General features: G+C 41.1%; 1 protein-coding gene across 1 annotated transcript in view; it reads left to right on the top strand.

Moving 5' to 3' along the window:
• The window catches only part of WDR70 (WD repeat domain 70), a 2,546,720-nt gene that overhangs the window by 1,016,219 nt on the left and 1,503,674 nt on the right, over nucleotides 1-26,827 (top strand). Inside the window, exon 10 of the mRNA XM_044069907.1 lies at nucleotides 2,401-2,575. Coding sequence (XP_043925842.1) covers nucleotides 2,401-2,575 — 175 coding nt within the window. The remainder of the gene's footprint in view (nucleotides 1-2,400; nucleotides 2,576-26,827) is intronic.

Here is a 26,827-nt window from a genome sequence, read left to right as displayed (position 1 = left end):
CCAAACCATTAACTTGCCTGTTTTCTTCCCCAACTTTCAGAACAAAGGGGAATACAGGTTGCACTTATTTGATGTGCACAGACAATTGCGTTTTTACTTTCACAGGACAGAGGCTACTCTGAAATCTGATCAACTCTTCGTGTCTTTCGTTAAGCCATCTTTGGGAAAGCCTATTACGAAAGTTACCTTAGCGAGATGGATATCACACTGCATCGTACACGCTTATTTAGCTTCCGGCCGGCCTGAACCCTTGGGGGTTCATGCCCATTTTACCTGCTCTATGGCTACTTCTGCAGCATTCTGGTCAAAAGTTCCTCTAGATGACATCTGCTCAGCGGCTACTTGGTCTTCTTCTCATACCTTCATTTCTCATTATAAGTTGGATCTGATATCCAGAGGTAGGGCAGCATTTGGCTCCGCAGTGCTCCGGAATATCCTTCCTTGAGGACCGCCCAAGGTTTTTGGTAGCTGGGGACTCTGTCTCACAGGTTGCTGATCAAATGAAGTTAACTACTTCAGATTAAAAAGTTATGTACTCACCATAACGTTCCATCTGAGTAGTTAACTCCATTTGTCAGCAACCGACCCCCCCCCCCTCCTTCCCCCTAGTCTGTTTCATGGTTTTATCCATGACGGAAGGTTTTCCTTTGTCATGCATCAGGTTAGTGTTCCTCTTTCGAGTGTCTTAGATTGTTGTTTTTTTGTTGGGTGCATATTTGACAAACTCGATCTGAGGACTGGAGGGAGGTAGCAGGGTATTATGGGTAAGGGGGAGGAGCTGAGAGCTTGGATCTTTTAGCTTGGAAAGCTGCCGGCTCGGATCCGAGGTCGGATCCAATACCCACAGGTTGCTGACAAATGAAGTTACCTACTCAGACGGAACGTTATGGTGAGTACATAACTTCTTATTTTTGTTTTTACTATATTTATATTTTGAATGTAACATTGTTGCCTCACAGCAAGAGGTTCTCCCCATTCGATTCTCCGCTGGAATGCGGGGAGTGCCTTCTGTGTGAAGTCTGCATGTCCTCCCCGCGGTTGGATGCCCGTTCGAAAGACATGCGTAAATGGCCGGGCTTTCGTTGAAGGTTGGATGTCGAGCTGGCACATCGGCGTTCGTGAAAATCTACTGCCAATCATTAGCAGACCGGAGTTCCGCTGTGGCGACCCCTAACTGGGAAAAGCCGAAAGACAACATATTTTGAATGGACTTGTGCTCTATTAGAACAAGGTTGATAGATTGTGTTCTCCATTTTGACTGACTTAGCTCACTGATCTTTAAAAAAAGTGAACTGTGGAAAGTGCAAAGCATTTTTTTGTCTTTGTGTTCTTTGTAATAAGTTCAGGAGTTAAATATTGGAATTGGGAATACGGAAATGAATAAATTAATAAATGAATGGGTATCATTTCTCATTAATATGTATGCTCTGTATAACTTTGTGAATCTTTTCTGGGATTCTTGAGAGGCTGTTGTGAATAGTAAGCCCTAAAACAAGCAGCCAACTTCACAGTTTCTGGTTCTACCTAGTGAGTATAATCACCAAATCACCATGGTGGGCTGTCTCCATGCCCTTGCTAAATACTGATGAAGCATTGTGGGAGAGTGGTTAATTCTAATTAGCCATGTATGGTTCCCCGAAAATACCTGTGAGAAGGGGGTTACACAGCTAAGCGATTCAGAGAGTCATCTGACTGTGTAAATTAACATGACTCATTGTAAATTAACACATTAAAATACTATGCTGTCCCGTTATAGTCAGTGGGAAAGACCGGGTTAAGGGTAAGATGAAGTGCAGATGTAGTAGTAGGGGGATATGAATGTGTGTGTGTGTGCGTGTGTATATGAATCTCTGCATATGTATAGAAGCACGATTGTTTGGCTGTGCAAATGCGATTAATGGGCTGCCATTGATAATTACCACCAAAAAGTACTTTCTAAAACTGCTGGTAATGCACCTGAGTCATAGACATGCAAATTATCCAAGAATGAGGCTTCATGATTGTGGCTAAACTTCTCTGTAAATCACATTTTGCAGCATTGTGTAAACTGCAGCTGGGTACGGATACTGGCATACTTAATGAAGTTTTGTCAAGTGGTTTATTGTTCAGACAGAAGTAATGCTATATACCTAAAGACAATTTAACTGTATGTATCAGTGTATTTTACTAACTTAAAGTACTTAGAATTTTGTGAAGTCAGCTTCCCAGTAGTTGGGCACAGTGGCAATCAATGTTCACATTTAAATAGACATGCTGACTGTAATTTGGTTTTGTTAGAATTATTTTGGGTTACTGTTCTATAGGTTTACAATAAAGAAAACTGAATTATAATTAAAATGTGCACTGTTTCATCAGTGAATTTTCAGACTTTTATTTTCATTGCTTTGTTATTCTTGGCAGAACGGTGAGGACTTGGGATATTAACAATGAGAAGAAGCATAAAGGTGTGTTTAAACCAAGATCAGCAACTGGCAAGAAGGTGATTCCAACATCGTGTACGTACAGTAGAGATGGAAAGTTTATTGCTGCTGGCTGCCAAGATGGAACAATTCAGATATGGGACAGAAACCTCAATGTAAGTTATTTGTATAATAATGGCTAGTGTTTGCTAACCACGAAGACTGTTTTTGCAGAACATTTTTTAAAAATCACAGCTTTGAGACAGTCACCAAGGCCATAGATGAGAGGAAAGTAGTTCACACAGTCTACCTTGACTTCGCCAAGGGTTTTGACACCCCACTTGGGAATTACAGAAAAACTCACCACCCTGAACATAAACCCCTATGTCACGAGATGGGTTGCCAACTGGCTTACAGACAGAACTCACACGGTAAGAATAGCGGGCTCCAGGTCCAACTCTAAACCGGTCACAAGTGATGTCCCACAAGGCTCGGTCCTGGGACCCCTACTGTTCGGCATGTACTTCTCAGAAGTACAGGCAAATACAGGAGGACTATGGCTAACCAAGTTCGCTGATGACTGCAAACTGGGAGCCATAATTGACTCTCCGGCTGAAACGGACATTCTCCAAAAGGGCCTTACTGAGATGGACACCTGGTGTCAAAAGTCATGGTCTCAAGCTAAATGCCAAAAAATGCATAGTAATCCCATTTGGGAAAAACAAAACACCCATGAATTACCACATAGGTGGCAGCCCCCTTAATACTGAAGAGATAATAAGAGATCTGGGAACCCAGGTAGATAGTAATCTCTCCTTTGACAATCATATTGCCAAAGTAATTAGGAAATCCTTCTATGTAGCCCATCTAATTACTAAAGGGTTCGCATCTAGAAATAAAGAGGTTATAGTGCCCCTCTACTCGTCACTCATCAAACCCATCATAGAGTACAATGCCCTGTTTGGGATGTACCTCACAAGACACTTCCAACAGCTGGAAAGACCACAAAAGTACCTCACCAAGAGGACTACTAGTCTCAAATATATGTCATATGCAGCCCGACTGGAAAACTCCAGCTGTACTCAGTGGCATATCGCTTACTCAGAGGTGATCTCTGCCTGACTTACAAAGCCATGTCCAACTCGGAATTGATGGACATGCTCCACCTAAAGAAATCCATGTCACTGCGAGCCACTTACTCTAGTGAGCTAAACCTTGCCACAACAATAAATAGAACATGCTGGAGGGATAGATTCCTGTCACAGAGACTCCCCATGCTTTGGAACAAAATTCCTAACTACATTAGGCAGAGCCCCTCACTAACACTCTTCAAGAGAAACCTTGACGAGTGGATGGGTAACAGAAAATACACCCCTGGGATCACTTCATTGGCTCTTCTTGACAGAGGCTCAGTTAATTAATCAATGGGGCGGCGAAAGCTGACACACTCTGGCTAGGCTTATAAATGCCCTCGGGCAGATAGCCTAGTACCTACCTATGAACCTATCACATGTATACCTGTCCAGTTCTGTCATATATTCAACAAGTAAGGTAAACAAAACAGTAAAAATACCCTCCATAAATATGACTGTTGAACCCTCAGCATAAATTTTAGCACTGATTTACCATTCACTTGTTAAATTCAGTAGCGTGGTCATCTTTTAAACAGTGGTGCTTTATATAAAATTACCTTACCTTTGAGAGTGCACACACACTGCAGTGCAGTAGTGAACTTAAAAAAAAAAAAAAAAAAACTATTTTGCAAACTATTGCTTCTCATTTCAAAATGACTGCAGTCCTGCATAATGCCGTTACAGTTAAAACTGCACTTTAATGGGTCATAAGAAAGGTTATATCCCACTGCATTTATTCTTCAGCTGTAACTAGAGTTGGGGGGGCAGTAAGGCAAGTGAAACTATGCAAAGAATTAAGCTTTCCAGTAAAGCGAATTTGTTTCAAGGATATATACTTTTTACTTCTTTAATTATATTATTATCTGGGGTAGAGCAATGATTTGCAGATTCAACCAAAGAGCAGTGCCATGTTCAGTCATTCAGTAGGTAGATGGAGGCTGAGGGAAAATACTTAGTGTGTGCTTGTGCACGCGTGTGTGCTTTTGTGTGTGTGTGTGCTTTGGAAGCAGGACTATTCGCCCTGGACGGTTCGACCCCAGTGCATTTCTATTCAATCTCATGTATACATTTATATGTATTGTCTATAGGATTTTTTTAGTGGACAGTTTGACCCCAGACTATTCGACCCCAAATATATTCTAATAAGTACTTTATTATGTTATTATTTAATCCATTATGTAATAATAACACTGTTAATTTTTCATTGTAAATATATTTTATTAATATTTTTATTTTAAATAATTTTTATAGTTACGTTACAAAAATAATTAGTTTAGTTACATAAAAAAAAGAATAAATGCAAAAAGATGAAGGAACAAGAAGTATCATTGATTTATTGCATGTATGTGTTTTTATATTTTTATTTTAGGTTTTATTTGTAGGGATTCTTTATTTTTTAATGCCTTAATTGTTATTTATTAATTTTATTTATTTTTATATAATGTTAATTTTACCGTTATATGGTTACTTCGGACAAGTTAATGCTGCAACGTGCACTGGTTGTAATATAGGGGTATTGTATTATGTGTTAACAAAGCCTTATTCTGAGATGTGGTGATGAGGGTGCCTGATTAAAGCTGTTGGATATAATGTTGTGCCTTTCAGCAAAGTGAAGTAACGGAGTTTAAAGATCTCCACACTCACAACATAGCCTAGCACCTTTCTTGATCTGGAGAGATAATGAGACATATGTCAGAATATGAGCATGGGCAGTACGATGGTAGGAATTTTCAACCTTAGACATATTGAAAGGGGAAATGTGAGTGTCAGGGAAAAAAAAAAACATTTTTTCTTTGTATTCCTCGAAACCTTTTAGTTTGCCATCCCATCTCTCTTACCCTTACTGTGGCAGTGTTGCGAACTTCCAGAATGTATCGCTACTGCTTTGTTCCTTCATCTTTTTGCATTTGTTTTTTATGTAACTAAACTTACTCATTTTATTTTTTGTAAAGTAACTGTACTCAAACCACATAAATAGAAAAGAAAGACTGTCTAAACTAATTTTAAGACTATTTATAAATAGTCTTTCTTTTCTATTTCTGTTCCCATGTGCTTCGTCTTTACTTACGTTACTTTTTCTATGCAGGTCGAATTGGTCGGGGGCGACTCAGTGGGGTCCAAACATCCTGTACCGTGTGTGTGTGTGTGTGTGTGTGTGTGTGTGTGTGTGTGTATAAATACATATATGTCCTATAAATAGAGAGAGAGATGCATACATACCTACACAGATGCACAAAAACTAAAACAAAAACCTAGCCAAGCTAGTCTTCAGTGTGTAATGTCTTAAAGCATCCTGCAGTAGAGGCCTATGGGATGTATACAAGAAACTCTTTCAGCTACATGATTTTTGTTTGTCAATGACTTTTTACTTTAAGTTTTTAATGGTACTTTCATGCAAGTGAAGCCAAACCCATTAGCTGTGGAAAAGCCATGTTTTGCATTTTTTCTGCGCTCATCAGTACAGTATAAGTGGATTGCTTGGCAATACTTTGGAAATACAAAACTTAAAACTAAGACTGATGTCCATAAACCATTGCGATGCCTGCAAAATATCTAAAATAACATCCAAACCAAAGACTAAAATGATTACCCAGACAGGCCATTTAGTACAAACTACATGAAAGACCTAACCATGTTAGAGTCTTCACTATTAATGCCTTAAAGTTCTTGCAGTAGAGATCCATGGGATATATGCAGGTGGTTCATTATAAGGACATTCCATTGTTTCAACTGCATAAGTTCTCAATGTGTGTGTGTGTGTGTGTGTGTGTGTGTGTGTGTGTGTGTGTGTGTGTGTGTGTATTGTGGGGGTTTGGGAGCAAATATTTTGGTTGTGCTGAAAGCTGGCATGCTTTAAGGGTGAATTGGAACAGATATCTGGACTATTGAGGCAAGAAGTGCAGATTAACACCCTTCACAAAAAAGAAATAAGTAAAATACAATAATTATAGCAAGATAAAAGAATTGGGTGTAATAAAATGGAGAGAGAGAATATTTATTTTCTGATATTGGTTGTTGTGAAGATAGGTAAAGGCAGCCAGCCTAGCCAGATAGAATTTTGTGGATAATTCTGTCATTTGTAAATATTAAAGTAAGCCACAGGCTTGTTCTCTTAAATGTGAAAATACTGCATTGGATATTGAACTGCAAAAATGTAACAGCAGTGCACTCTGCTGTAAGAAAGCTAAGTCGTCAAGCATTTTATGACAGTCTTTGATGTCAAAATTCGGAGCCGAGATGTCTAGAGGAAGGCATTCTGCCTATTGTTTTGATTCCAGAGTTAACTGCTAGAATTTGCATGTATAATTTCTTTTATTGCCCTGGCTTCTTGACCCAGCTGCAAGATCAATAGGGCCATTAACCTCTGAGTTCTGTAAGCCTGGGAACCAGAAAGAAATGATGTAATCTGAAATGAACCAGTGGTACTGTGTTATCAATTTAAGGAGAAAAAGAATGAGAGCATGAGAACATTTGTCTTGAGAACATCCAACATCACCAGCACTGCCTGTATCTATATGTAAGTACGAGCTTAGACTTTAGTGTTTCTCTTAGAAATAGCTAGGAATTAGGAAGATTAGACTAGTTTATTTTTTGTGGAACTATCGCTCTATAAGCCTGACTAGCTTGGTCTGCAAGGCTGTGGAGCGCATCATCATGGAACTCATTAACATAGACGTTGGGAAACTCCAAACACTCGACCCTACCCAGTTCGGCTTTACGGGCAGATCATGCCTCCTAAACCTGGTGGACTACTTTGAGACAGTTACCAAGGCTATAGACGATGGAAAGTTGGTACACACAGCCTACCTAGAGCTCGCAAAGGCCTTCAACACCATTCCCCATTCTGGTATTATAGACAAGCTCACCAGCCTGAACATAAGCCCCTACTTCACAAGATGGGTTGCCATCTGGCTCACAGACAGAACCCACATGGTGAGAGTTGCAGGGAGCTAGGTCAGACTCTATACTGGTTACAAGTGGCATTCCCCAGGGCTCAGTCCTAGGTCCCCTCCTGTTCGGCATATACTTCTCTCAGAGGTACAGGCAAGCACAGGAGAACTATGGCTGACCAAGTTTGCAGACAACTGCAATCTAGGGGCTATAATTGACTCTCCGGCTGACACAGACATCCTCCAAAAGGGTCTGACTGAGACTGGATACCTGGTGTCAAAATCATGGCCTCAAGCCAAATGCCAAAAAGTGCATAGTCATCCCCTTTGGAAAAAAAGTGCCCACAAACTACCACATAGGTAGTAGTCCCCTAAATATAGAAAACGTAATAAGGAATTTGGGATAGTAATCTCGCCTTTGATAATCACATTGCCAAAGTGGTTAGAAAATCCTTGTGTGTAGCCCACCTAATCACAAAAGGGTTTGCATCCAGATCAAAAGAAGTCATTGTGCCCTTCTACTCATCACTCATCAGACCCTTCATAGAGTACAACGCCCCATTTGGGATGTACTTTACAAGACACGTGCAACAGCTGGAAAGATCACAGAAGTACTTCACCAAGAGGATCACTGGCCTCAAACAGATGCCCTATGCAGCTCGACTGAAGAAACTCCAGCTGTACTCTGTTGCATACCACCTACTCAGAGGTGATCTCTGCCTGACATACAAGGCCATGTCCAACCCAGAATTGATGGACGTGCTCCACCTAAAGAAAACCTTATCCCACCGAGCCACACGCTGTAGGGATCTAAACCTCACCACAACAATAAATAGGACGTGCTGGAGGGATAGATTCCTGTCCCAGTGACTTTCCATGCTTTGGAACAAGAATCCAGTCTATATTAGTCAGAGCTCCTCACTAACATTCTTTAAGAGAAACCTTGTCGAGTGGATGGGAAACAGAATGTTTACCCAGGGGATCACTTCAGTGGCTATGCTGGACAGAGGCACAGGGAACTAATCTAAGGGGGGCGGTGAAAGCAAACACATTCCGGCTAGGCTTATAAATGCCTTCGGGCAGATAGGTTCAAAGGTAGGTACTAGGCTATGTCAGAAATTTTCTACGGTATTATTTTAAAAATTTTCTATGATCTCTGAACTCTTGACTAGCAGTGTGTAGTAAGAAGTATTGTCTTGCGTTTTTTTATTTATTATTAAATATTTTTAAATTTTTCAACTGTGGCTGTTTTGTGTAGAGATAATTTAAGCTCTAGAGTACATTGCATATATATAGTGATATTCTGCCAAGTCACTCCAAATAAGCTTTCCTGTGCAGTCATGCTTACCATTTGGATAATAATATTGCACAGTAATAATTGGACACCCTTTAATAAGGGCCTTTGAGTAGCTGATAAATATTAGTGGGTGGTGGCAAGTGGTACTACTGTATAGTCTGGGTAAAAGGGGCACAGCTGGAGAACCTGTGCCACCCTTCCCCAGGATTGTGTGTCTGTTTGTATATAACTCTTATCTCAAAGTAAGTGTGTGTGTGTGTCAGGTACTGGGCAGGGACATGAAGCACTTGTTGGACAGAGAGGGTGCTGGTGGTTTCAGCTTGCCCACTAGGCTGAGATCTGGACCCTATAGCTGTGCCAGTGGGGGGAGTCTTATTGGGGACCTGGAGAAAAAGGGATAAACCAGCCCCAGACTGACTGTGATCTCTGTGTGCTCTTAAGGGAAATTGTACTTTACTGTGTGTATTTATTAAACTTTCCCTGTATGGGCACCTATCAATGGTGTTAGAGGTGAGGATTGAGACACCTTGATTGCTGGCCCTGTGCACAGTGTACAGTTGTTAAAAAAGCTTTAACCAAAAGGTGGAAGTTTGGGGAGCCACCAGAAGGAAAATAGGTCATCGGTTTGATGGTGCGATAAACGGTGGGGAAATCCAGATTGGAAAGAAGAATATTTTGGGCAAGTATGCTTCAAGGTGGTTACATTGAAAAAAAAAAGTACAGAAATTTGATAGCAGAATGTGCTGTTTAGTGGACCTCATTTAAACCACAAACAAATGGGATAATGGGTGGACCTAATGGATTTAAATGGTATAGTTAACCTCTCTATTATGATGAAGTCCTTAGAGGAAATGAGACTCCAGCCTTTGTCAGTTACTTTGATTTACATTAACATAATTTAAGTCTTGGATCTGAAGGCTGTATATTAGTTATGTCTGTATTCTAGAGTGTTAATTGTTAAAATATTGTTTTAATAAGAGACTGTCTGTAACAATAATCTAACAATGGTATATGAAATGATGAAAAAGATGTGCAGACTAATAAGACGAGTATGTGGACACCTAGGGTGGGAAGTGTTGGAACAGAGAGTAAAAGGGGTACTATTAAAGAATGGCTGAGAGATGCTTTGGAAGTTATAAATGAAGACAGCTGAACTGATGATGACAGTGTTGATAGTATTTGTTTTATGAAAATCTTAATGAAATGCAGGAGGTGATTGTGGTTATGATTTTTAGTGAATGGAAGGGTGAGGGAAACATAAATATAGGAATTTTGAAGTCAGTAGTGAGTTACATTTTGAAGTTTAGGATATACAGGATTTAAGTACCTGGTGCTCATTAACATTGCCTTATTGTGGTCATAAGTTCATGAAGGTTATGCAGTTGAGAATGCCTAAAGTTGTAGGTTAAGGAAGTATGAAATTTTTTTTGGAATGGTGAAAGGCAAAAGTATTCAAGATAGTTAAGGGTGAGGCAAATCTAATTTTTATAGCAAGCACTGTTTAGCTTTATAGGTTGTTACTAGGCTAAGACCAATAGGGCCTTTATAAGCCGCCTAGCTGTGCATGGGGCTGGACATCATTTGTGGATGTTGATGTGTCATAAGCAGATGTCAAAGTTACTGTGAGCTTTTGGATTTGAAAAAAGACAAAAATTCTCTCTTGGTAGCTGAAGAACTTCAAAAGCAAAACTAAGTCTAGAGGGAAAACAAGCCAGAAGTTCAGTGTCCACACTTTATTGAAAGAGTATAACAACAAAAAAAACAACAAAGCTCTTTGGCTCTTCATCATTGCATAATGATACAGTAAACTCTCAGTTAACCTGAACTCAAGCAACCAGCAAAAAAATATCGAAGAAATGCAGTACAATTTTCATGTTACACTTTGTTTTTGACCCCGCAGAAACATACCTTAAGTTTTTAGAGTTTTAAAAAGGAAAATGGGAATAAATTCCTTCTCTCCCCAACCTGAAAAGAAGTCAAACCAAACAAATAGTATAGGTTACAGTATTAGTCAGACCCATTTTTAATAGTAACTCTCAGGCAACCAGAAACTACAGTTATCCAGCATCTACCAATCCCCATTGGTGACAGTTAACTGAGAGTTTACTGTAGAGCAACCTCTCTCTGGTTTAAATAAAACACAAGCCAATCAGATATGTAGTCAATCATGACTCACAATTTAAATATAAATAATTCACTACATTTGGATAATGTAACAATAAACAAATACAAAGATAAAAAAATAGTAAAATAACTAATCGGTAGTTGTATAACAGCCGGTAAAAATATAAGATAGTCATAAATTTCATTATAAAAGTTCATAAAGATTCATCATAAAAATCCAGTTAGCCTTTAATACTGGCTTGATGCTGTTTGTATTGTTCAAACCCGGTGGTTTATCTGATGTAAAATAATTTATCCACCTGTATTCTGCTATTTCAGTTTGTGTCACTAAATCTCCTCCTTGGACATCTTGAAAAAACTGTGTAACACTCCAAATTTAAATCTTTGTTCCTTGCCCCTATTTAAAATATGTGTAGTCAGCGCATTAGTGTCAGTATTTATTTATTTTATTTTACATTTGTTAACCGGGATTGTCTGACTGAGCAAAAGCCCTTTTTCAGCAGAGGCCTGGGGATAAAAGCTCCAAAACATAGTTACAAAAAAAATATAACCGTTACAAACACAGTTAACATTATAATCATTCATAATAAAACTTGTAGAACAGTTAACATATATATATGCAGTTACAATTATCTATAAAAATATTATGAAGAATACTGCAGCAGAAGGAAATCGTGTTAGTTAAAAAAATGATGAAGTAGACTAGTTTAAGTTGTAAATGTTTTGGCATAGAGGAAAAGAAATTATGGTAAGACAGAGAGGAAGTTAGGTTTGTTTAGTGAAGGTATATTAAAGGAGGCTGAGAACAGGTAGAAATCTAGTGACTTAAGTACTCTTTAGTGGCTAGTTTGAAAACTTTAGAATGTGAAAATGATCTAACTTCTTGTGGGAGTTTGTTCCAAGCAGTAGAGGGATGGTAGCTATATGTAATGGCGCCTGTTTTGGACTTGGGCTTGTAAATTTGTAAAAGGTTTTGGGTGGAGCTCCTGAGTAGTCTGGATGGGACACAGTGGGAGATTATGGTGTTTAGTGCTGGACAGTAGGATGGTGAATAAATGGAGTGTATAATTTGGAGCTGAGAGAGGAGTAGGAGGTGTGGTAATTCAAGCCAGTTTAGATGTTTGAGAAATACAGTGGTGAGATTTGTAGGTTTGTTGTGCACACATCTGGCTATTTTGTGATACGTTGATTTGAGTTTGCCAAGTAAGGTGGAGTTGAGATTTGTGAGTATTTGGGAGCAGTATGTTAGGCATGGCAAAAGATAAGCATGTGTGATTGTAGTTCTAGATTCAGGGGTTAGGAATTTTTTATTTCTGTAGAGAAGTCCTAGTTTTTGATGGGTTTTCCTGATACTGTTATTTATATGGCGGTCAAATTTTAGCTGATCATCAATGGTTACACCAAGGAGTTTAGTACTAGAGTCAGCAACTATGAGAGTGTGATTTAGTGGTTTTATTTGAAAAGTAGATTTGATATGAGTAACAGTTTTGGGGAGAAAGAGTAAGAGTTTTTTTTTTTTTTTTTTGGGATTAAGGATGAGCTGATTATTGGTGAGCCAGGTTTCAACAGAGTTGAAAGAAGACTGGGTAGCTGTTAGAAGTTCAGAGGGTGAGTTAGCAATGGTTATAACTGTGGAGTCGTCTGCATATTGGACTGAGGATTGTGGACAAGAGGAGTTGAGTGAGTTGGTGAAGATATTGAAAAGTAGTGGTCCAACGATGGATCCTTGGGGAACACCCATTTTCACTGGAAGGGGAGATCAGTATTTCTGCAAATATCAGAAAGATGTACTCCAGTCCGTTCTTTTAATTTCATATTAGTTTTTCCTGTATAGAACTTTTCTCAGTAAATGCAGTTTGCAAAATAAACCACGTTCTCAGTATAACAGGTACCTGAAACTTTAAATGTAAAAATCTTACTACTGATAGGGTGCCTAAAGTATAAATCAGTATTTATTTCATTGCAATAAATGCAGCTGTGGCAAGGAAAAGTGCCATTCCTTTTAATTTTCCTATCAGTATTCTGAAAAACTCTTAAATCTTTATAGCATAGGTATCATTTAAGATTTATTATTTTTTTTATACACAAGCTTTGGTCTATTCCCTACAATATTATTCATTTTTGGATTAGACTGTAATATAGCCTAATTTTTCTGGATTATGTGTTTGACCATATTAATATGTCTAGTATACTTTGTTAAATGCCCAACATTTTCTGTAATTCATTAACTTCAGTGCCCTGGACCAGCTTATCTGCACCCCCACCAGAGGTAACAGCATTCTCTACCTGGTCATTACAAACATTGGGGGTCGCTGCTCTATACCAATAATCAGCCCCTCTCTGGTTAGATCTGACCACAAGATAATCACTGTCGATATCCATATCCCCCAAAAAAAAAGGAAACCACAGTGAAGACCTTCTCCAAATTTAATTTTGAGCTTCTAAAGACAGAAGTGGCAAACTTCATGTCACCCATAGATTTGGGGAATGGGAGTATGGCTGCTGAATCATACACCAAGGGCACTGTATGAGCATTTACCCAAGTGCATAGATTGGGCCATAGCAAGCAGAACCAAGGCGTTGTCCTCCAGAAAAACAAAGCCAATCTGCCATAAACAAACTCTACAACAGAAGGAAAAAACTGTTACAGAAAAGGGTAAAGTCCCAAGACTGGAAAAATACCCTTGTAAATCTCAGCGAAAAACTGAGATCCCTCATCAAATCCACCAAAGCTAGTTATGAAAACAAAATTGCTACAGATAAGAAGGACAACCATGGCAGCACTTATACTGAACTGACTGATATTGCCAATATATTGGCAGACAGGTTTAGTGCAAACTTTACCCCCTAAATGGCCCATCCCAATACCCGAGGAATGCCGAATCCCTGTTATTATGACTGAACAAGTAGAAACCGCACTGACCAAAGCCAAAAATACAGCTTCCATGGGGCCAGGTAATGAACCAGGATGTGTCCTACATGATTTACAAAAAGAACTGGCACCATAGTTGAGTGCCCTGTTCAACTACAGCCTCACTTCAGGCTTAGTTCCCACCGAATGGCGCACCGCTACAGTCATATCAGTCCATAAAGGGGGAGTGACTACTGACCCTAGGAACTACTGCCCCATCAACCTGATGAGTCTGATCTGTAAGGCTATGGGAGTGCATCATTATGGATCTTACAAATAGGGATATAGGGAACCTTCAAACCCTGGACCTCATGCAGTTTGGGTTTGTGAAGGGCAGATCATGTCTGCTCAATCTGATAGACTTCTTTGAATCTGTCACCAGAGCGGTGGATGAAGGCAAGGCTGTCCACACAGCCTATCTCGATCTAGCCAAAGCATTCAACACCACCCCCCAGTCTGGAATCATTGATGGACTCACTAATGTGGGCATTAACCCTTGCATCACAAGATGGATCGCCAACTGGCTCACTGACAGAACCCACATAGTGAAGGTGGCACACTCCATAATCTAACTACCGGGCAGTTGCAAGTGGAGTCCCACAGGGATCTGTTCTGGGTCCTCTCCTGTTTGGCATCTACTTCTCTAAAGTCCAAGCCAACACAAAGGGACTCTGGTTAACCAAATTCACGGATAACTGCAAACTGGGCGCTATTATTGATTCTCAAGCTGATGTAGACATCCTACAAAAAGGCCTCACGGAGACCGACTGGTGCCAGAACCATGGCCTTAGGCTCAATGCAAAAAAGTGCATCTCCATTCCCTTTGGGAAAAACATGGGTCCCACAAACTACCATATCGAGGGCAACACAATCAACTCCGAAGGTGTCATAAGAGATCTAGGGACACAAGTAGATAGCAACCTCTCCTTCGACAACCATGTTGCCACTGTCATTAGGAAGTCATTCTACATGGCACATCTCATTACAAAAGGCTTCTCATCCAGGAAGGAAGAAGTCATAATCCCGCTCTACTCATCCCTCAATAGACCCTTTATAGAATACAATGCCCCATTTGGCATGTACCTCACTAGACACCTCCAACAGCTGGAGAGGCCACAAACATTACTCACAAAGAGGATCTTAGGACTCGAACATGTGCCTTCTACAGAAAGACTCAAAAAAACTCAAGCTTTACTCCATCTCATATCGCCTACTTAGAGGCAATCTCTGCTTGACTTACAAAGTCATGTCTGACCGAATATTGCTAGACATGCTGCATCTGAAAAAAGTCACAATCCGTCCGTGCCACACACTGCAAAGACCTCAACCTTATCACCCCATTAAACAGAACCTGTTGAAGGGACAGGTTCATAACCCAGAGACTTCCCATACTCTGGAATAAACTCCCCATTCATATCAAGCAGAGCATCTCACTAGCCCTCTTCAAGAAAAATCTTGATGAGTAGATGGGGTAATAGGAAATTTACCCTGGGGATCACTCCAATAGCCTTGCTTGATAAGGGCACAAAGAACTAACATCTGGCAGCCAGATGACTGGGAATATTCTTGGGCTAGGCTTGCACTGGCTCAAGGGCCGTTAGCCTAGTACTAACCTATGAACCTATGATCTCTATTAGAACAATTATTAGTGTTGTTATTATTAGCACATAAATAGGGTTTAGCCAAGTCTTTCCTTCCATTAGTTACCAATTCCTTAGTATTTGCAACATGTGTATTTTTACATCCCCTACTCAAAAAAACCTCTGACCATGTTATCCATGTCATACATAAAATTCATATAATTTGTACTAAGCCTACTTGTTCTCAAAAACTTACTTTTTACCACTCCGTTATATATCTACCTCGGATGCATATTATCAGAATAAACTTACCTGACAGCCTGTTCATCTTTTCTGTGAATCATAGTGTTAGATTTAGTGTCACAAAATGTCACAACAATATCTAAGAAGTTGGCTTTATCATGTGAATAGTTAACATCAAAGATTAAAATGTCAGCACTAATTTGTAGGTAATCAGTAAAATTATTAAGAATGCCTACACTCCCCTTCCATAGTTAGGAACACATCATCTACAAAATGCTTAAAAACACTAAATACTCATTCTTAAAAGTTGTTCCATCATCATTAAAAATAGTTTTCTTCCCATCTGGCTAACACTAAGTTGGCATATGTGTTTGCCACTGGAGGGCCCATAGCTAGCCCTAACCATTGACGGAAAAAAACACTTATCAAAAATGAACACTTTATTTCAGTACTTTGTAAAGCATCAAGCAAAGCATTTCAGTTTTGGAATATAGAAAATCATTGTGAGCATGTAAAAATTTCCTAATACACGCTAAGCCATAGTCATTAGGGATTACTGCGATCAGGGGATGTTATGAAGTCCTATCTCGCCTACATTCTTACCCATGGGGTTGGAGCCGAATATCGGCTCCGACTCTGCATATTTACTAGCTCAAAAGTCTCTGATTGGCTGGGCTAAGAGGGTATCCCATAGTACACTGCTTTGCATCCCCAGATCTCGTTTGCCGCTTGTAGAGCTCGGACGTGGTCTTGCTTGGTTGTGGCTAAGTACTCTTTTTGACTTATTTCTCTTGAGAAATTGGTTGCTTCTTACTTCAAAAGCTATTTTAATAGCTATTCTTGCTGCGGTAGTTGTGTTTGTGAGTTTAGTAGAGTTTTTTTGTGGTATCCCTAACAGTTCCCACGGGCTAGGGCCGTTTTAGTTAGAGGACCTAGTCCTCCCTTAGTGAGTAGTTCGTCTGTTTCTTATTGTATACTCTTTTTTGAGAACCGTTAAGTTAGAGGTTCTCTCTCTGTTCTCGTGGTTATTGTTTGTTGGTTTAGAGCTTCGCTCTTCTCTGTGGTACTGTCTGCTGTCTAAGTAGTGGGCTTCCCGCCCTTTTTGTTAATGTTAACTGTAGTTACGCTGTGTGCTTTGCACCCGTTGGAAGTTGTTAACTCTTTGGATATGTCTAAGGATCAGAAAGAACATAAGCCTTCTGGCTTTAAAAAGTGTTCGAAGTGCGGATATAAAATGTGCATCACGGATGGACACTGTCTGTGTTTACTGTCTTGGAGCCATCCATTTACAGGAGTCGTGTAGTTTTTGCCACACCTTCAGTCCTAGGGTGCTCCAAGAGAGGAAAAACAAATTGATTTTAAAGGGACTGCTTAAACCATCTTTTGAGGAGGCTATAGATTCGGCTCCCAGCTCCCAGTCGAAATTTAAGTCCTCCAAGTCCAAGAAAAGGTCTCCTGCTCCATCAGCATCTTCGGAGCCTCCGGAGAAAATTACCATATTGGATACTGCTTCCTCGGCTCCACCATCTTCGGGGCCGCAGGAGGTGTTTGTATTAAGTGAATCAGCGTCCGCTTCAATCATTCTCGAACCTATTCGGAGCCGGTCACCGAGTGTGAGGCATGGTTCACCAGATAAGAGGTCTCAGTCTCCATCCATCTCCTCCAAATCCTCCAGGCTTTCCGATTTGGATGTGGATAGGGTGGTGCAGAGGCTCCTGCAGTCGCCTGTGTTGGCTAAATTGTTTTCGGCTCCGACCCAGTCGGCTCCGGAGCCAATTCCTATGGTTGTTTCATCGATTCCTCCTCCGAGCACATCCTTGCTGTCGGAGCCGGTATGTTCCGCTCTGAGTGATGTTCCTGCGCCGGCTCCGATACCCCCACTGGGTTTATCGGTGCCAACATTGGCTCCAACCATGTCGGTTCCGTCCACAGGGTTCGAGACTCGGGTCTCCTCGGTCGGGCCCGAAGGGGATGCCTCAGGACATCTTTCGGTTCCGAGTCTCCCACTTGGTGCATCGGCTAGGGGGATCCCGGTCATGGCCTTGGAAGCCAGTCGGTCCTCAGACTCTGGGTGGGGACCCGCCTTCGAGGTCATGCGAAGCGCGCTGGCCAGGTCGTCACTCGGGTCGGTCATTCCATCCCCCATCACTCCGGTGAGAACTTCTGACACCCACCTATCCTTAGACAGCAGAGCACCAGGCCCTAAGGATATCCCCACGAGCAGTCCCCCACTTTCTGAAGGTCCCTCAGAGCCTGTGCCTGAGGAACCTCCCAGAAAGAAATTGTGCAAGAGGAAGCACATAGACTCCCAGGACGAGTCTCTCACTTCTGATACTGACCTCGAGGAATCGGAAGGGTCCCCCAAGTCTTCCTCTGATGATGTTTCCTTCTCCGATATCCTGGAGATACTGAAACAAAGAGGAGACTGGCCTTCCAAAACCCCTTCCGAGGAGGAGTCTGTATTCCTTAAGGCTTTTGGTGCTCAACCTTCCGCCTCCTGGGTGTCTCCACCCTTCGATGAACTTCTTGACCTTATTTGTCGAAGGGTGTGGGAAAAACCTGATTCTGTGGAGCCAGTACCATGGCACCCCAACAAATTTCTCTCCGCCCCTCACAGAAAAGAATTTCTGACAAAGGGAGTCCCAGTAGATGCCATGGTGGTGGCGGCAGCCACCCAGAAGGAAGTTGCAGAGTCTTCCTCTTCGGTCCATCCTCCTAACAAGGAGTCTAGGACTATGGACTGATACGGGAAGCATACCTTGTCTTCAGCTACCTTCACCTTAAGGTCGCTGAACTACTTATCTCATTTCACTCGGCTCCAGAGAGATCTCCTTAAGGAGTTGGGAGATGCTCTTGCGGGTAGCATACCTGAAGCGGTGGCTCAGACAGTCAACGCACAGGTTTCTACCCTCAACTCCATCACAAACTTATCCATGCGACTCATTTTGTATGCTGCTGAGGGAGTGAGTAGGGTGGCCAGCTCAGTAGTAGCCCTTAGAAGGCAAGCCTGGCTGCGCCTGTGTCACTTTGCGGAGGCCTTCAAGTCTTCCTTCACTGATGCCCCTTTTGATGGTTCCTCCTTGTTTGGGACCAAAGTGAAAGACACCCTCACCAGGTGCGAGCAAGACGGAAAGACCCTGTCTGCTGTAGGGGTCCGTTTTTCCCTCCCGTCTAGGCCTAACCCCAAGGCTCAGCGAGGCGGAAAGATGTGGTTCAAGAAATGACAAGGGTTTTTTCCTGCCGCACAAGGTGAAACCCCCTCCCAAGGCAGGGGAGGGGTGTGTTATTCAGGGAGACGTCGCCCCAGAGGCAGAGGGGGCCCCCACAATTCTGGGGACCGTGACTCTTTTCATGGCTCCCCATACTCTCATTCCTGAGGGTGTGCCCGACTGTGCTTATCCAGAGCCAATCGGGGGTCGAATTTCCTTGCATCAGGAAGCCTGGGAAAACATCACCCAGGACCGATGGGTATTAAAGATAATTTCCGGAGGTTACACCATTCCATTCTGTTCAGTACCCCCTCCCATCAGAAGAATCCCAGACATTCCACCCAGTCAAAGGGATCAAGCAGCCTCAGAGGTATCTCAGCTGCTAGAAAAAGGAGTCATCCAACCAGTCCCCTCAGACCAGATCGGATTAGGGACTTAAGATTCTTTTTGGTGCCGAAAAGAACAGGGGACCTGAGACCCATATTAGATCTCAGTGAACTCAACCATTACGTACACAAGTCCAAATTCCGTATGGTCACCATACAATCTATTCTCCCATTGTTGGGAAAGGAAGTATGGATGTGCTCCATCGACCTGAAGGATGCTTACTACCATATCAAAATGGACAGGGTGTCCAGGTGTCATCTATACTTCCAGCTGGGAGCCAGACATTTCCAGTTTCGAGCCCTGCCCTTTGGTATCACCACAGCCCCCAGGGTGTTCACCAAGTGTATGGCAGTGGTGACGGCTCACTTGAGACGTCAAGGATTCCAGGTGTTTACGTACCTGGACGACTGGCTCCTCACCGTCCCCACCAGGCATCTACTAATTCAGATCAGGGATACTACTATCAGTCTATGTCATCAATTAGGCATTACGATAAACTGGAAAAAATCTGCCTTGTTGCCCTTACAGCGTGCCACCTTTATAGGTGCAGAGCTGGACACCATTCAAATGCGAGCGTTCATACCACAAGAAAGGATCACAGGGTTGCAACAACAAATTTGCATGCTGATGCCTGTGAGACATGCGAAGGCAAGACTGATTCTTCAACTCCTAGGGACCATGGTAGCTACTATCATGTTGGTCCCGTTAGCAAGATTACACATGAGAATTCTTTAATGGCTTCTCTTTGTCCATTGGTCTCTCCAAAGATTTCCGCAATCCCATCCAATCCTAATGACAGACAAAAGCAAGCAGGACCATCGTTGGTGGCTGTGCACCAGCAACTTGAATGTAGGAAAGCCCTTTGTTCCACCCGTCCCTGTGGCCACAGTGACTACGGACGCCTCCCAGATAGGGGGGGGGGGGGCATTATCCCGGCAGGATGGTCCAAGGCACATGGCAGGAGCACGAGATACATTTGCACATAAACGTCCTGGAGATGAGAGCAGTGCTTCTTGCGTTGCAGGCACTTCAAGAAGTCCTCCCTCTAGGGACTATTGTGATACACTCAGACAACATGTCAGTAGTGTGGTATCTCAACAAGCAAGGAGGAACCCGATCTTATCCACTATGCAGGGAGGCCATGCGCGTGTGGCATTGGGCAGTAGCTTCCCAACGGTTTCTAGTGGCAACGCACATCTCGGGGAAGACCAGTGTGATAGCAGACAAGCTAAGCAGGGTGATTCTTATGCCCTACGAGTGGTCCCTAAATCACCTGGTGGCAGAGCGATTCTTCAGCAGATGGGGTCAACCTTGCTGCCACCTTTTTGCCAGCCCCCTCAGTGCGAAATGCAGCAACTACTTCTCGCTGATCCCCCCACTGGGGGAATCACCCAGGGACGCTTTAGCTCACAATTGGCCCTCTGGTCTGCTTTATGCTTTCTCTCCGTTTCCCCTTCTCTCAAGGGTGATTCAGAAAGCGCAATCCTTGGGAAGCAGGATGATTCTGATTGTCCCACACTGGCCTCGTCAAGTATGGTTCCCCTTCCTTCAACCCTACCTTGTGGATACTCCTTGGATTCTGGAACCCCTTCCAGACTTAAGGACACACATGTCGGGACAGTTCCACCCCTCTTTGAGGACACTCCGGCTGACAGCCTGGCTACTCCATTTCCATCCTTAGCCAGATGTCAGAATTTTTCGCTAGACGTAGTCCATGTTTTGTCATCCTCTCATAAACCATCCACTAGAAAAATCTACTTTAGCAAATGGAAAAAAATCTCTATTTGGGCTCATTCCAGAGGCATTGATCCCTACACGGCTCCAATTGATTCTGTTTTGGAATTTTTGTCTATATTATTTTGTCAGGGGTCCGCTTCAGCCACCATCAAAGTTCAGCTGGCAGCTATATCAAACTTCCACATGGCCAATGAACCTAGCCTCATGGCACACAGACTATGTAAAGCATTCCTTAAAGGTACCCTATTGCATCGTCCCCCAGTGTCACAACCTGTTATGCCCTGGGACCTCAATTTTGTTCTTCAAGCCCTCACTCTTCCCCCCTTCGAATCTGCAGCTACCTGCCAGTTAAAGTTTCTAACATGGAAAACAGCCTTTTTAATAGCTATCACTTCAGTGAGGTGGGTCTCCGAAATCCAAGCCCTTTCCATCAAACCCCCATATTTGATCTTCCATAAAGATAGAGTCTCCCTTAGACCAAACCCGTCATTTCTTCCCAAAGTGGCTTCCCTGTCCAGTATAAATCAGTCTGTTGAGTTGCCAGTTTTCTTCCCCAATTTTTCCAACAAGGCAGAATTCAGATTTCACCAACTAGATGTACATAGACAGTTACGCTTCTATCTCCATCGGACAAAAGAAATTCGGAAATCTGACCAACTCTTTGTCTCCTTTTCCGAAAACCGGTTTGGTTCTCTGGTATCCAAGGTCACATTCTCTAGATGGATAGCCAGGTGTATTTCCTTCATCTATCACACAGCAGGTAAAACTTTGCCCTTTCCACCTAAAGCCCACTCCACAAGAGCTGTTTCCACATCCACAGCCTACCAAGCTAGATTGTCAATGGATGATATATGTGCTGCTGCCACTTGGGCTTCTCCTCACACTTTTGTATCTCATTACAAATTGGACGTGGTTTCCAGGGGCAGATCTTCATTTGGCTCCACAGTTCTCAGGAGTATTTTCCTATGAGCCACCCGGGTTGTAGGTTCTAGGGACGCTGTCCCATCGGTAAGAATGTAGGCGAGATAGGACTACATAACATCAAGAAGTTATGTAATCACCATAACGTTCGATGTATGTAGTCCATCTCGCCTCACATTCTTACTTACCCTCCCACCTTCCCCCCTGCCTGGAGGATTTGGAGGTAAAATTTTATCATGCAAAGTCCCTTTGATTAATTTGTTTGGAATTTTTCTTTGTATGGATGTGTGTTATGTATGCAATAACTGAGTTGTTTGCAGCAAACTAGATCCGGGGATGCGAAGCAGTGTACTATGGGATACACTCTTAACCCAGGCAATCAGAGACTTTTGAGCTAGTAAATAGGCCGAGTCAGAGCCAATATTCGGCTCCGAACCCATGGGTAAGAATGTGTGGCAAGATGGACTACATACATCGAACGTTATGGTGAGTACATAACTTCTTGTTTTATGTCCATGGTTACTAACAAGATGTCATCCCATTCACTATTATTAGACAACTTACTTAAACTGCCTAAGAAGTCACTGCTGTCCTTAATGTAACTTCTACTAAACTTCAACAATGGAGCAAGTTGCTTCTGTAAATATTTGGAAAGAGCTGTTGTAAACCATCTATTTCCAGAAACAATAGGTCTCATTGGTGGAATATTTAGATTTTTATCAATCTTAGGAAGTTCATAGATAGATGGAATCAGTAGATTAGCAGAGTAAAAATAATTATACATTTCAAGTGTAATCAAGCTCTCCACAAGTAAATCCTATATAAAGGATTTAACCTTGTTAATAACACTGGTCACAAAGGCTTTATCAACCTTCACAAAAGTGTCAGCAAGACCTGAAGAAGCGTATTGCATATGCAAAAGCGCTTGTCTTTATTTGTTTTATGGTTTATGTTTTTATTAAAAGTGAATTTTACTGCCGTGACTGCCTTGCTGGTAATTTTCTACATAAAGTGTCAGCATCTGAGAAAAATTCATACATCCAGTTATTATAGTGATTGATGTTCATAACTACAATTTTCCCACCTTTGTCCGCCTGTTTAGTAACTGTATTAGTATTATTTGTGTCTAGATTATAAAACTTAGAGATGTTATTATTTTTAAAAACATCTCATAAAATTCCTGTTCACACATGGTATGAAATGCCTTAACTGTTGAAGTGCTTAATGATATAAAGGTGCTGAACCTTTTTAGATAATTACTATCACACTTAAACTCATTCTTATAACAGTTTGATCTCAAGTCCGTCAAGAGTTCACGAAGATCTCCTTCATAAGAAGGAATACAAGAATGTCCTTTACCTAGCAACTTTAATTCGGTCATTAAAAACATATTTAGACAAATTAACAACAGTTTACTGGTCCTACCTTGGCTTAGTTTTGTGGTTCCTATCTGTATTGCTGAAGTTAGCTCGATTATCTCGCATCCTCCAAACTTCTTGCAACTTTTGCTTTGCCCCCTAGAGCGTTGTCTGACTTTTATAGGAAGTTGTAGTTGAAACAAAGCAGTAGCTAAAAAAAACATTAACAGTTCATTTATTACTTTCATTTTGAGGAACAACTTCTCGTGGATCTAAGGAGTTATGGTCACCATTCACTAAATTATCCAACACTTCTGGGTTTGCTAGAAGTGTTACATTCACCAAGCAAAGAAGTATTACAGTTATCCAGTTCACAGATAGCTTTACTACATTTTGCATGGGTCGAAGCAGCAGGTGTATCCAATGGATTAGTTATAGGGTTACTGGGTTGTAACATATTCTCAGATGAAGAGAAAGTTAATGGTAGTGGCATCACTCATCTGGTGTCTCTTGGCCAATGAAAGACATTGTTCTGTTTAAAGTCATTAATATCCCAAAGAAGTTTACTTTTTTTTTTGTTAATATTACTTTATCTTCAAAATTCTTCAATTTTTCTAGCATCCTATTATATTCACTTAAGATGTGGTTAAAATCCAATGAATTAACAAGCCTGTCTTCCAGGGATTCTATCTCAGATGTCACTTCATCTTTATATTTTGTAAAGAAAAATCTTTCATCAGCTGCACATAGTCTGTACTTAGTTTTAAGTTCAGTTCTTGCCATTTAAGCAAAAGCTCAGGATATTTATTGCTATATGTTGACATTTTTGTAATTCTCAGTCCTCTAGGGACAGTACCTAGTCCCAAATAGGCGCAAAACATGAGTCTTTGCCATTGCAGTCTTTTAAGTCGCTCACTTTTCAACTCGAGCACTTTCATAGTTTTAAACTAGTTTGATCACTCCAGTGGTTTTACTTGACAGAGGCACTGGGAACTAAGGTCAAGTGGCACGATGCCAGGGTAATCTTATGAATTTGACTTGTTAATTCAGTGGAACCAGTGCATATAGTTAAAATAGATTAGTACTGACCTTAAGAAAACATTGCAGTCTGTCAGGGCAGGCAGCTGAAACTGTGTTGGTAATTTGCAGAGAGGAAGAACATCTGGGCTGTGGATCCATCTGGCTAGTGAAACAGCCATGCTCCAAAAGAAAATAAAAAGTGCATACAAAAAAGACAAAAATTCTCTCCTGGTAGCTGAAGAACTTCAAAAGCAAAACCAAGTCTAGAGAAAAGCAAGCCAAAAGCTCAGCATCCACACTTGAATGAATTCTTAAAAGTTGTTCCACCATTATTAAAAATAAACTTTTTCTCCCATTTGGCTAACAGTAAGTTGGCATATGTCCTAACTGTTGATGGAAAAATCACTTAAGAATGAACACATTGTTATTCAGTACTGTGTCAAGCATCGAGCAGAACATTTCAGATTTGGAATTATGTTTAAATTGTGATTCATGTGATTGACAGTATATCTGATTGGCTGGTGTTTTATTTAAAATAGAGAGAGTTTGATCTATTGTCATTATGCCTTGATAAAGAGCCGTAGACTCAAAGGCTTTGCTGTTATATTCTTTCATTAAAGTTTGGACGTTGAGCTTCTGGCTTGTTTTTCTTTAAATTGTTAATATATGGGAACAGGCAATACTGGTGTTGTAGTAATTGATTGGTTTGGGATGATTTGAAAAGAAAAGGGGATTAGATAGTTGTGTACATCAACTCCCACTCTTTTAGATTAGTAGCCAGTGCAGTAATAAGTAATTTATTATTTATAATGAGACAGAAGATCATCAGTGGGTAAAATGGGAAAAAGTACAAGTGTACCTCTCCTACGCCTGTGATTCTTTTGTAAAAGTTGTGCACTCTTCTCCTTCAGTAATGACACCTTTGTTAGCCACCTCAACAAACATTCCTACGCCTGTGATTCTTTTGTAAAAGTTGTGCACTCTTCTCCTTCAGTAATGACACCTTTGTTAGCCACCTCAACAAACGTGACTAGGATATTTGAAGTACTTAGCCCTAGATAATACTGTAACTCACTTTAACAACACATTCCTTGACTTACTAAATGAACTAGCTCCCATCAGATGTAAACAAATCAAATTCAATCCCGCCCCATGGCCCACAAGAGAAACCAGGTAACTCGTGGAAAACTGAGGTAAAGCTTGGAAAGCATGATCTGCTGAGAAAATGCCACACAAACTGCAATATTTTAGACAGCTTTAGGAACCTTTCAAAACAAAAAATAATATCAGAAAAAGCTAAATACTTTTCCAAGCTCCAAGACACCCACCAACAGAACCCTTATATTTTCTGGAATGTAATCAAAAGATTATTACACCCAGGCCAAACTACGATTCCTTCACCAACTACCAACATCAGCTCAGTCCCTATAGCTACCCAAGTCAATACACATTTCATACACTCTCTTCTCCCTACTTAAGAACAAACCACTCACCAACCTCATTATCCTAAACTTTTATTGCGTGTTGTGCACTGTGTCCCGCATTTTATGTGGGAAAGACCACAAGACAGCTTAAAGGATGAGTATACGAACACATGTTGGATATAAGTAAATATAATAGTAACAGTGTTCTACTTAGGCATATTATGGAGCATCCAATGCGCATTTTGAAATTCGCAGACGTTTCCATCCAGGCCATTCATTAACTAGTAAGTTTTCAGCTTTACCATTTCTATTGCTTTCTATGACTACCTATCGCATAAACTCTTGCCTATTCCTATCCTATCTCTGTGTCCACAGTTTTCCCCTCAAAATCTGGTATGTTGTCTGCTTTGCCATTTCGATTGCATTCCATGACAACCTATCACTTCACATCTTGCCTATTCCTATCCTATCTCTGTGTCTATTGCGAATACTTACTCCTAATCACCATTAGCTTATTATTTTCTTATTGGTTACCCTCTTGTATTGTTTGCATTGTTACTCATATTTCTAGTTGACCCCGCTTGTGTTTCTGTCCAACACGGAGTTGTACTTCATGTTCCAGATATTTTCTCTTTGTCTACTGCCTGCTTCTCTAAGCTCCTCGTTAATTCTATCCAAGCTATCTGTATTCCACTTGTTTCCTGCAGCGCTATCTCTGCCACACCACTGTTTTACTTTGTTTAAGACTTGCGTGTCATCCCTTTCTCCATATACTATGCATGTGCTTTTATTTTTTTATTGTTTATGACTTCTTTTTTGATATTTATACGCTCATTATAATCCACCGCATTCGTGTAGGTTTTCTCCCATCCAGGCCAATCATATTGTTTAATTTTCTGCATTGCCATTCCGATTGCTTACTATGACAACCTATTGCCGATTCCTATCCTATCACTGTGTCTAAAGCTGATACTTACTCCTATTTGCTATATATTTCTTTCCATGAGGTTTGTACATTTTTATTGGTTTACAGTATTTCAGTATTAAGCAGTGCTTGTCTGTACTTCTAAATTACAACCTATCACAACAGATGTATTACTATGTTTATTATACTACTATGACTTCCCATTGGCCATGTTTTCTGCATTTTTTTTACATGTATACTGAAATATTTTTAATTTTCACACCAATTAT

Source organism: Protopterus annectens, chromosome 1.part0, assembly GCF_019279795.1.
Source record: "Protopterus annectens isolate FY-2018-M chromosome 1.part0, PAN1.0, whole genome shotgun sequence".
Lineage (NCBI taxonomy): Eukaryota > Metazoa > Chordata > Ceratodontiformes > Protopteridae > Protopterus > Protopterus annectens.
The sequence above is the reverse complement of the archived record's forward strand: the minus strand, read 5'-3'. Positions and strand labels throughout refer to the sequence as shown.